General features: G+C 37.1%; 1 protein-coding gene across 1 annotated transcript in view; it reads left to right on the plus strand.

Annotated features, from left to right (window-relative positions):
- LOC136882153 (zinc finger protein 480-like) overlaps positions 1-13,305 on the plus strand; it is a 297,571-nt gene that overhangs the window by 19,948 nt on the left and 264,318 nt on the right. The window contains exon 3 of the mRNA XM_068229479.1: positions 2,698-2,778. Within this exon, the coding sequence (XP_068085580.1) occupies positions 2,698-2,778 (81 nt within the window). The remainder of the gene's footprint in view (positions 1-2,697; positions 2,779-13,305) is intronic.

A 13,305-nucleotide genomic window follows, 5' to 3' on the forward strand; every position in this document is an offset into this window, starting at 1 on the left:
AATATAACCTTGTTAAATTTTAAAATTAATTTCACTTTAGTAGCTTGAGACCTATTCACCACCCAGCACCTTCTTTCATGCATAACTACCACAAAAACATGGTAATAATAATAATAATAATAATAATAATTGTAGGCTCTTGCAGATTTTTTGAACTGACACCTATAGAAAAACATAAATGTCTAACCACTGAGGCAGAGAACAATAAATATGTTGTATCTTCCATACTGTGCATCTCAACCATGATGATAATAAAAGGATGTGTTTCATGTAGACTCATTACACTGCACTAATCCACATGTGTCATTGCTTGTGCACTACAAAGGAATTATACCTTTATAGGACTCTGTTGGATTCTCATATTGAATACAAGCCATTTCATTAGACATCTAAGTTCTGAGGATTGATTGTGAAATAGTCCTAAACTTTTTCTTTCTTTTAAAAACTTTCCTCTATAGAAGCTGGACTGCCATCATTAGATGTTGCCTAGTGACAAAGATGATGAAGATGTGGTGGTGTAAAAATATCCTGAGGTACCAGTAACAATAGGGATACTGGGGATATCGATGCATGGTTGAGGTTGGACTGAAGCCTGACAAGGTCTTGGATCACCTGTTGGAAATAACTATCCTGAACATTGTGAAGACCTTCAATGATATCTTTCTGATGGAAGACTTTCCTCCTGTTCCTCTGTGTTTGCTTTGCTATGATTAAAGTTTGTTTTTACTGGTAGCCTGCACCAATTTTTGCTTTAATTTCTTAGGGATGGGACAAAAGCTGTATTTTTGATCATAGGTATGGTGATTTACAAAATAAAATTAGAACAATTTTAAAACAATGTCCCCCAAATCACTACAATTTTTTAATTGCATGATAAAAAGGAGCATCAAATGGTTAGGGAAAGATAATTTAAAACTCTTTTATAGTCCCCACTTTTCATATTTTAATTTTAACAGGTTGCCTCTGGTGGGTTTTCTTGGTTTCGTATTTTTGGGAGTGAGCACTCTATTTTCTTTGTTTGCCAAAGTGAGGGAAAATAAAATGCTTAGAACCATGTCATGTTTGGCAGTAATAGCCACTGGTCATTTGATACATGTACTTAATTTCGAAGTGTGCGGAGCATAAATGACTGTATTGGGTGGGATACAATTTGTCTCTTTTCAACCTCACAGCCCATTGTTAAGTCCTTGGTCTTTAAAAAGGAAATGAGAAACATGAACAAATGAAGAATAACTCTGTCTCACAATACTTCCTCTGTTTAAACATTAAAATGTATTTAATATGAAACAGGAATTGCAAAGGCAATATCAGTTATAATTCAGTAATACTTAGTTAAAACAAAATGTATCCTTGGATTAGTTACACTGAGTAGTGCAGCCATATGCTGAACATAGGGCTGGCATTCTTGAGACAACAATCTGACCTTTTGTTTCTCAATACATATGAAGTCCTGTCACAATGCACAATATAGCTTTATTGGGCAAGTGGCCATGTTGTTAGAGTCATACAGCTGTAAGCTTGTATTCAGGAAATAGTGGGTCAAACCCACTATTGGCAGCTCTGAAGATGGTTTTCTGTAGTGTCCTGTTTTCACGCCAGGAAAATGCTGGGGCTGTACCGTAATTAGGGCCATGGTCACTTCCTTTCCACTCCTAGCCTTTCCTGTCCTATCATCACCATAGACCTATCTGTGCCGGTGCAATGTAAAGCAAGTTGCAATATCCCTGTCAGCTGACCGTGTACTCATGCCTTCACAAGGAGCACTGCTGTTAGGCATACAGGCCCTGGATATTGTAGATAACCTATAGGTTATGGTTCATGTTGTTTAGGCCTTATGACTTCCTTATGAAGTGGCTGGCCCTAACCCATCTCTGGTGAGATACTGTGTGCTCAATGCCTGTGGTCTTCTGGATTGGCCCAGAACAAGTTTGTAACTTGTATTTTGGGTCTCAGTCTCATCCTTGGCTTTTACGATATGAAAGTCACTGAGATGTGAGCAGTATGGGTAACACCATTCCCAATGCAGTCAGATCCTATAGGAAAAGATGTGAAATAGGTTGTCTGTGTGTACAGTTCAGTGAACATGAGAGACTGGTATGTAACAGCACTGTCTGTCTAGAAGAGGAAAGCAGTGGAAAACTACCTTACTCTTCATTTCCTTAGTCTGCCTCCTCACTGACACCTCTCTCTCTCTCTTTGGCTGCTGATGGTAGAGCTGTTGAGGATCCTCCCTGCCTTCAGGCTGAGCACTTCATATACAGGAGGAAATATGGAAGATACATTTTCCTGCTGAGTTTTATTTGCTGGTACAGGATGTGAAAGATAACAGTGATACATTTTGAAGTTCTTAATATTTCAGAATTTGTTTGTTTATAATGAGCAGATTATTTGTAAGTGTGTCTGTACATTTTCATGATCATTCGGTGTCATTTGGAAGGTTTTATATTATATAATTTTGTTAATCTTCAAAAGTAACTCTGAGCATTCAAACAGGACATTCCTCCTTTCCTAAAGGTCTCTTAGATGTCATGTTTTTATGGGTACTCAACATGGAGATTTTCTGACAAATGACAATGAAGATTTGATACTGAAACTGTCTCATTTACTAGGAAATGATGAATTTTTAAGCCCACTCATATATAAATACATTTCCAGATGTGTCTGAAAAATTGGTCTAATATATTAACTTTTCCACAGGACAATTACAAAATTATATCAGAAGAGATGCATTTGAGAGAAGAACCAAAATCAGCGTTGGCAGTGCCAAGAGAAACACAGGTGAACACATTTGAAGTAATCTAATATTTTGATGACATTTTTCTGATAATGGAAATTTTCACAAACTGCTGAACAGACTTAATTGAGCAACTCCTCGTTTTAAAATCAGACATTTTGAAGATCCTTGGAATGATGTATAGTGAGATTTCCAAAATTTGGAATGATTTTCATATTTTTTCATGTAGTTTGAAATTTTATGCTAGGTAATTTATAGCAGCTATTATTTTTCAAAGTCCCTCCACAGCATGGCAAACTTGTGGCTGGTTTCTTCACTGTTACTTCTACCTTATCATAACCAGATTTAGGCTTTGAGCATTGATATCTTCCTTTTGTCATGTGCTGAAGCGCTTCAACCCATTTCTTAAGAATGTTGATCCGAGATGTCTGTCTTCGTATATGGATAAGAAAGAAATTCTACCTTATTAATACTGTTTATTGTAAATATATGCTTACATCAGTACATGTTTTGACCCTATTTGGTCATCAGCAGCTGACAAATTATAATATTACATCTATTAGGCATTGGTATGTATTACTTATCTAAAAATATGTTGTCATCCATTAGCACATCCGGATGTCTGATGGGGTAGAAGCTGGATGTTATCATCATTATATTTGTATGACCGTGAAAGTAAAATTGTTCTTGAGATTTAAACATGATTGTAAAAACTTAACCTAAGCTTAAAACTAATTGTACATACATATTAAACACATTAAAAACACTGAAAATGTGTGTATAAACCACTTTGTGAATTTAAAAGTTCATGTCTTGTATATTCCCTCTTCAGACTTCCTCGTTATAGTCTAGTGGCATACATTTATGTTGGTTGATTTTGTGCTCGTAAACAGTGGTGTAGGTTCTTCAAAATGAATCAATTGCGAAAGGTTATAGGTTGGGCTAGCTCTGTAATTTATAATTGGACTCATAAGTATGTTTTCTTTATGTATTTTAGGGTAGGCTTTAGCAGTCGGTAGTTGGGGGTTCATTGTTATGAGTTTTACGGATTCTGTTTCGGTGAGAAGAAAGTGTGTGTTCTTAAGTAGGCTTTTGAGGTTTCTTTGTATGTTGTTGGTTGGATCTTCAATCTTTTATGAACAAGTTTACAGCTGAGCCACATATTGTGTTTATCCAAAATACTGGACCATTTAATGACGTGTGTTTTTATTATAAGCGTACATGGAGACATCTTTTAGTCAAATAGAGCATTCTCAAGAACCTACACCACTGTTTATGAGCACAAAATCAACCAACATAAATATATGTGCACAAGACTCTAAGGAGGTATTTGGAAGAGGGAATAAGCAAGTCATGAACTTATAAATTCACAAGGTGTTTTATATACATATTTTCAGTGTTTTAAATGTGTTTAATATGTATGTACAATTAGTTTTAAGCTTAGGTTAAGTTTTTACAATCATGTTTAAATCTCAAGAACAGTTCTACCTTCACGGACTTGCAAATGAAATGACGATAACATCCACCTCATATTCCCATTAGATATCCGAATGTGGTAATGGGTGACGACAACTATTTACGTAAGTAATACACACCAATGCCTAATAGATGTAATATTATGATTTGTCAGATGATGATGTCCAAATAGGGTCAAAACCAGTACTGATATAAGTATATTTTCAATAAACAGTATTGATAAGGTGGAATTTCTTTCTTATCTATATAGATGTAATCAGTCAGTACAGACATGAAACTCATAAATAGCAATGTCTGTCTTCTTCTAAGACCTCTTTTGCCTAAATTTTTTCCTCAAAATATTACTTGTAACAGACTGTCCTTTTTAGGAGTCCTCATAATGTGTTACATGTATTTCAGCCACTTAAGGTAAATTGTCTTGATAAGCTCAGGTTGATAGCTCATTGTGTTGGGGTACCCCTCTGTCAGCAGCCCTGAATATGGTTTTTATAGTTCCCCATTTTCATATCATTAATATGCTGGGGCTGTACCTTAATTGAGGCCATGGATGCTTCCTTTGTAGTAGCCCTTTCCTATTTCTGTCGGCATAAGACCTATCTCTGTTGGTGGGCCATTGAAATAAGTCACAGGAATTACACCATTAGCCATTATGTATCCACATCTTGAAAGTTTGGATTTTTTTTGTGTGGGTAATAAAATATGTAGTGCTCTACAGTATTTAGTAGGGTGGAGAGGACACAGCACTGTGTCATTCTCTTTTTGAGCTTTATTCTGAGATCGTTTCAGGATAAGAGTTGCCACATGCTAATGAAGATGGACTCTGCTTTCTCTATCCGTTATTTGATTTCAGCACAATGGTCCTATGTTACTCCCTAGATATACCGTATTTTTTTACCCTATCTGCCTGTATGTTGTACATCAGAATGATTTGTGATGGTGTAGGTTTCTTTCTGATATTGCTTTTGTTGCTGGCCCCTGCCTCTTACCCGGAGGCCCCTGATTCGATTCCTGGCCTGGTCAGGGATTTTTACCTGCATCTGAGGGCTGGTTCGAGGTCCACTCAGCCTACATGATTAAAATTGAGGATCTAATTCACAGTGAGATAGTGGCCCTTGTCGAGGAAGCCAAGAATAACGGCCGAAAGGATCCGTTGTGCTGACCACACAACACCTCGTAATCTGTAGGCCTTCGGACTGAGCAGCGGTCGCTTGGTAGGTCATTGCCCTTCAGGGGCTCTTGGACCATTGGGTATCAGGTTTGGTTTTTGTTGTGTTGAGGACAAAGTCACAATCTTTAGGTACAGCTTTTGCAAATTGTGGAGAACACTAATTTCAGTGCTGGACAGGAAGTGGGCTGTAGTGGAAGGTGACAAGGTCTAGGTTCAGGGGTATAAGTGAGGATATTAAACAATGCATGCCTTATGAAACACCCAATCTCATCATAAATTATAGTATTCTGTTTAAGAAGCCTTTCACAAATCCTTCCAATAATTATACACTGTCACTATATCTAGGTATACTAAATCTCTCAGAGAATGCCCCTCCCACTGTTTTATCATATTCTCTATCCATACAATTCCGCTGGCAGTGTCTATAATTTTATTACAACTTTCTTTTGCGGTTTCAGTAGTGTTTCCATCACTGTCACTATTTCTGTCACCGAGCTCGATAGCTGCAGTCGCTTAAGTGCGGCCAGTATCCAGTATTCGGGAGATAGTAGGTTCGAACCCCACTGTCGGCAGCACTGAAAATGGTTTTCCGTGGTTTCCCATTTTCACACCAGGCAAATGCTGGGGCTGGACCTTAATTAAGGCCACGGCCGCTTCCTTCCCACTCCTAGTCCTTTCCTGTCCCATCGTCGCCGAAAGACCTATCTGTGTCGGTGCGACGTAAAGCAACTAGCAAAAAAAAACTATTTCTGTCCATTTCACCTCCCACGTTTTTGTTTACCATGGTCCAATAAACCTTCAGTTAAATTAATGATCTTCAAATTTATTTATGTGCTCACAAATTTCACTTCCAGTCCTCATTTGTAATAGAAGCAATTTGTTCACCATAAATTATAGAAATGCTTCCATTCTGAACATCACATTTTTTCATAAATGCCATTCTTGACACTTGCCCATATCAGTTTAATGGGATTCAATTCTGGGTGATATGGAGAAAGGTATAATACAGTATGACCATGTTTGGCTTAAATACAGTCCATTTTATAAAGGCACTGGAGTGGCTTGTTCATCTTGATTAATGAATATAACGGGGTTCTCAGCATGTCCTGTTGGAAATGAATTGCAGTCTCTGTTAAACTGGACACAATTTCTCACTTGTTATAGTTTGAGAGTCATCAGTCAAAAGACTGGTTTGATACAGTTCGTCATGTGCCCCTATCCTGTGGTGTTATTTTCATATATAGCTAACTACTGAGCCACACCCTCCCCATCTATCACTACATAAATCAGTGATCCAAGCAATACCTTAGTGAAATATTCATGGGGAACAATATTTGAGGCCCGGATCATGTCGACTGGGCAAGGCACATACATAACCCTGAGCTGAAAACCCCCCCTTGTAATCAGGCAACAAGGGCAAGACTACATCTATTTGAAATAAAAGAAGAAAGTGTTTAAACCAGGGGATTTATTAAATAAATATGAGAGAAAAAAATTAAACCAAGAAAAGAAAATCACACAAAATAAATAGGGAAATTAATCGTAATACTCATGGACATACCTTGTTCTTTTTTACATAGTTGAAACTTGGTGTGAACTCAAGCTAATACTCTTAAAAAAAAATTTTGATACGTAATTTAAAATGCTCACTGCCTCTCAACACATCACTCTTGCATTACCAGCAGCTTCCTTTCCATCGTTAACAATTCAACCAGGTCGCCCGTTTTACCAGGATACACATATCCAAGGCACTGCACCATATATTACATCAGGCAACTAACAATGAGAAACGTTAGTACAACAATAAGCCGTGCCGGAGAACAAAAGGCAGATAAGAATAACGACAGATGAGACTGAGCACAGCCTCCATGGACCAATCAAAGCCAAGACAGATCCAAAGAATACAATAGGTACGCCCATGCGTAAATATGAAACCAACATGGCGGGTACTCAAGCCGAACATCAGCCATGAATAGTAAATAAATATAGCTCTGCGCTGAAAACCAAACAAGGCGCAGAATTTGAAAGACAAATACAACAGGTCGATCGACATATCACCTTTTTCTCCCCCACACATCCGAACTCACATGCATACCACATTCACGCACACACAATGAGGGTATCGGGAAAATAAAACACGAACGGCCGTTCAGATTTCGTAGTCAAATACAAACCATAAATTATGACTCCACGGTCATTATCAGCGGGTCTCACGTACTCAAATGTTTGCGTGCGGCGTGCAATTACACATAAGGTCAGGATTGAACATTACTTTATTCACATCACTGGCATGTTGCGCCTTGTACAACCTGGATTGGTATCTCCTGCGGTCGAGACAAGGGGCACATCATGAGGATCACGTAGTATTAAAGCAAGCAGTGCACCAAATCATAACCACAGAGACCCTTTCTCAATTATCACAACAAGACCACAAACACATTCATTCAAAGCACATCGTACGACGGAGCGGAAAGATGTATGCCATCGACCGTAACATACGGGAATAACTCGTCACCAAATTTAAATATAAACCAACTATCACGTACCTGTGATTATCAATGGTAAAATCGAATAGCAGTTAGCGTGAAAGGTGCAGGCTTGAACACATTGAATGAATATTTAAAGCATAAAAAGGCCACACCAAACATAGCGGCAGCCATTGTTAGTATCCGCCACACATAGAACAGCAGAAGAACTCCACAGAGTAAAAAATTATCGCTCGGCAAAACGAACGACCTCACAGATAAAAACATAGCGTGTGCTGCTCCCTACTGGACGTCATTAGACTGACACACAAAACTGAAGGAAGCCATTTACATAATTAAATGTCAAATCGTGGAACATGCGATAAGCATGGTTCACTACTACATTCTACATCTGCTCTGATCTGCTTGTCATATTCATATCTTGTTCTATACCTACTGTTCTTACTGACTACACTTGCCTCAAAAACCAACTGGTCTCTCACCAATTTTATTCCATATCTCTTTGTTCGTGATTCAATCTACCCAGCTCGCCTTCAGCATTCATTTTTAACACTATGTTTCAGGAGCTTCTACCCTCTTTTCTTCCTGAGCTAGTCATCGTCCATGTTTTTCTTCCATACAACACCATGCTCCAGACAGATGTGTTCAAAAACTGCTAAGTAATCAGTTTATCACTGTTTGAAAAGTGCAAATTTATTTTCTGAAGAAAGGACTTCCTTGCTTGTGCTAGCCTGCAGTCTGCATTTTATGTCCTCATTATTTCTGCTGTCATTAGTTTTTTTTCTACCCAAGTAACAATTTCATCTGCTACCTTCAGAAGTTCATTTTCTAATCTAATATTTTGTGCATCATCTGACATCATTGTACTGCACTCCATTACTTGCGTTTTGGATTTTTTTATTTTGATCTTCAACTCCTTTCCTATGACTCTGTCTGTACTATTCAACAGTTTCTCCAAATCTTCTGCAGACTGAGATAAAATAACAATGTCATGAGCAAACTTCAGAGATTTGATTTCCTCTCCTTTGATTTTGATACCCTTTCCAAATTCCTCTTTGATTTACTTTACTGCCTCTTTCCTGTATATGAATATTGTGTAGGAGGGGGACCTTCCAGTCCTGCCTCAATCCTTTATGGAACACTGCTGCTTTCACAAAGTCTGCAATTCTTATCACAGCATAGTGATTTTTGTGCAGATTTTAAATTATTCTTTCTTGGTATCTGATAATGAATGCCTTTTGTTTTTCTACATACACTATGTAAGTGTGCTTGTCCTTCTTAATTCAATCCTCTAAGATCAGACATAAAGTCAGGATTGCTTCATTTCTTCTGTAGCCAAGCTGAGGTTTTCCAACTCAGTGTCAATTTGTTATTCCATACTGAAGTAATCGTGCGATAGTTTTCACACATGTAGCACCGGCTTTCATGGGAATTGATATAACATAATTCTGCCAAAAATCGTATAGCAATTCTCCTTTTTCCATGTATCTTCCGCACTGAAGGGAATAACCTCACCATGCTGGTTTTCTTACGGCAGTCGATAATTCTGAGGGTATGTCATCCATTCCTGGTGCCTTGTTTATACTTAGGTCTATGAAAATGTCTTGAATTCTGACCTCAAAATTGGGACTCCAATTTCATTAGCATCAAGAGCCTCTTATTTTTCCCGAACCCTATAATCTACTTCCTTACCTTGATACTGGTGTTGGATATGTTCCTGCCATATTTCTGCTTTGTCTTTTTTTTGCTAGAAGTTTTCCCCGCCTGAGCTCTTGTTGAGGGGATTTGCTTGGATACAGTGGGAAAGAAGCACATACGAAATGAGCCCAATCGTTGGACTGCAGTTTCATAGGATTATCAGCAAGCTGTTGACTATGTTCCTCCATATCCAATCCATTGGCACTGTTGTATCACCCATCACTACTCCTTCTTACCCAGTTTTCCTTTCTCCAAAGGCTTCCTTGATTTTCCTGCATGCAGTTTCTACCTTTGCTAGGACCATAAATCCTTGAACATCCTTGCACTTCTCTTTCAGCCATTCTTCATGTAAGGTTTTCTGTGGTTTCCCAGTTTTGAACCAGGCATATTCTGAAAGTATACTTTAATGAATGCAATGGAACCTGACTAGTAGCCTAACCTGCAGGGACAGAAAACTGTTTATTTTCAAAAATCATATTTTAATTTTGTGTATTGAGGATTGGTCCAATAGTGGCATTTTTTTCAAAGCTATATACATCACAGGTCCATGCCTAACTGTTTATTAACTGTTTCTCAGTTTTCAGCAGTGAATCATCATGTGATATTTTTTGATGCAAGTCTCCAGATGGAGTGGAATACCACATTTTTCACATAGCCACCTCACTTCAAACCTTATTTTATGACCCTTGCAAACTTTGCAGGGACTTGGAGGATGTTTCTTTCTTTCTGTTGGAGGAATAGGCACTTGAAAATGTCCCCATACATTTGCCTGAAGCTGCAGGTGGCTGTGTTGACTGGATGTTCTTTGCTTTTGTTGACCTAGGCAGGAGGGCAAACTCTGCAACGATCACTTGGCAAATGCTGTCAGAAATTCTGTATAATGCAGCCACCTGCCAGTAACCTTCATGAACACAATGTATGAATTGAAGATAGCCATATCCAATAGATACAGCATTATCTTTCTATAACCCTTGGTAGTCCATCACAATACGAGGAAACATGCAAGGACTTGGTCTTGACGATATGTATCTTCCAATATCATGGGGTGCTTCACTAGTTCCTCTCCTCCACCTCATTTTCTTTGAATTTTCACATCAAAGTCCAAGTCCTTGTCAACAGTTGAAAGTAAATGCGCATCCTTTATGTGTTTCCATTTTATGGTGTGAAAATTATTAGAATTGATTATTTTCACTATGTTGGTTAATCCTGTTAAATTTCTATAGAACGCTTTCCTGCTTTGTCAGTACTTTACATATTTTACTATACTTAATATCCGTTCATGTTTCTATAGCTAACTAATCTCTTCAATTAAAAATTATGCATTTATAAGTAATTGTCAAAATGGAGAAATCCAGAATTCATAATGTGACTCCTGTTACTATTGCAGATGAAATTTTACTGATTCCTAGTTGTCAATTCTTTTTAAACCTGCTTTCCTCTGGAACAATATCTCCTGTCATTTTTTTACGGTCGTGTGTCTGGTGTAGTAGTGATGATTATTATACCTTTATCCAAATCTGAAAGGAATAAAGAACTGTTGTTTATCCGAGAACAAGCCCTCTTGACTAGTTTCAATAATAACATGATGGATAAAATATTTAATAAATTTTTTAAACGTTACAATCTAAATTGGTAATGGAACCTAGTAAAACTGAGAAATACATCAAGTTCACATATATTATAATCCAAATTTATTTAAGAGAAAATTTCAAAATTGCATTTTCCACCAATAACAACATGAAACAGAGTATTTTCAACCATGAAACAGTAAATCTCTCGGAAAAAGATAAATTTTATGATTCACGAATTTATATAAACTTACATGCTTTGAGTGCAAAAATACATACATAGGACAATCTGGCCGCAATTTTAAAGTAAGATATTAAAACATGTGAATGCCTAAAAACATAGAAGATTCTCAGCTATGGGAATACACATTACTACCACAGGTCATAAATTTAGCAACATTGAACAAGACCTGACCAACATAAAAAAATTAAATAAGGGCAACTTAATGAATACATATGAAGATCTATGCATTCATCTAGACCAACTTTTAAAGAAAAACGATAACCTTAATGAGGCTATAGAATATAGAAACTCATTATATGATAAAATTCTGATATATTTGAAAATGCTTGAAAAAGATCACAGGGAAAGAATTGGAATCTCGCCACTTCCAGATAGCCCTATGACGTATTCCTCCTTTGAAGCTGAATATAACAACTAGAAAGTTCATGACACACCAATATCCCACGCTCCTCCACCTCCTCAAGTATGTGAACTAGAGAGAATGCATCATCACTACTACTACATTAGACACTAGACCACAAAAAATGACAGGAAATACTGCTCCAGAGGAAAGCAGGTTTAAAAAGAATTGACAACTAAGAATTAGCAAAATTTCATCTGCAATAGTAACAGGAGTCATCTTATGAATTCTGGATTTCTTCATTTCGACAATTACTTATAAATGTGTAGTTTTTAATTTATAAATTGACCTTTTTTCCTTCATGAACTTTAAAAAAAAAAGAACTAGCAGTTTCCCGCATTGTGCATGGTATGGTGTTGTTGGTTACTATCCTCACGGATGTATTTGCAAAGCTTCGAGTTAATGAAATAAAGAATATGGTCAGGTGTGGTAATAGAATGTAATATTATGTCTTCAAAACACTTCAAAATACATCACACAAAGAAATTGATTTATATGTTCCTTGGGACAACGCTTCGCGCCGATCTGTCAAAAAGTCCTTCAAAGATCTTCGTCATGGAGACAAATGAACTCATAACTTTTCTCAGAATCTACTTATTTAAGTAGTTACTACCTGAAAAGGAAGTGCTTGATCCACTAAGTGTTTTTCATACGTCAATTAGAATGAAAGATATGATTGCTTCAATGAGAAAAAAATGTTGAAGAAACGAGACGTCAAATTGAATGTACACTCATAACTTTCTTCAGATTCAACCAATTTGAATAGTTAAGAGCTGAAATGAAAGAGCGTGATCCACTGAGTGTTCCTAGGGCAATACAAACTCCATGCCTCAATTAGAACCAAAGATATGGTTGTTTCAAAGGTACAAAAATTGAAAAATCAAACAAATTGAGGAAGGCGGAAGTTAAGTGATTTATAGTACCTGATGTCAAATCTGTGCATGAATACCTTTCAGTTAAAAAAGAATGAAGGAAATCAACCGAATAGAATGGCCGGACTGACTGACTTTAGTTTTCATAATTTTATATATATATATAGACTAGCAGTTTCCTGCTGGCTCTGCCCACAATGTACAAAGTATGGTGTTGTTCGTTACTATCCTCACGGTTGAATTTACAAAGTTTGGAGTTATTCAAATAAAGCACACAATCTGCCGTGGTAATCAAATGTGATATTATGTCAACTATACACTTGAAAATACATCACACAAAGAAAGTCAATTAAATCTTCCTTGGAACAACACTATGCGCCGAAATGTTAAAAAGTCCTTCAAAGATCTTCGGCATCGAGACAAATGTACTCATAACTTTTCTTAGAATCTACCAATTTAAGTAGTTATTACCTCAAAAGGAAGCGCTTGATCCATTGAGTGTTTCTACACCAAAACGAACTGCGTACCTCAATTAGAACGAAAGATATGATTGCTTCAATGAGAAAAAATGTTGAAGAAATGAGACATCAAATAGAATGTGCACTATAACTTTCCTCAGAATCAACCAGTTTGAATAGTTAAGAGCTGAAATGAAAGAG

Source organism: Anabrus simplex, chromosome 10, assembly GCF_040414725.1.
Source record: "Anabrus simplex isolate iqAnaSimp1 chromosome 10, ASM4041472v1, whole genome shotgun sequence".
Lineage (NCBI taxonomy): Eukaryota > Metazoa > Arthropoda > Insecta > Orthoptera > Tettigoniidae > Anabrus > Anabrus simplex.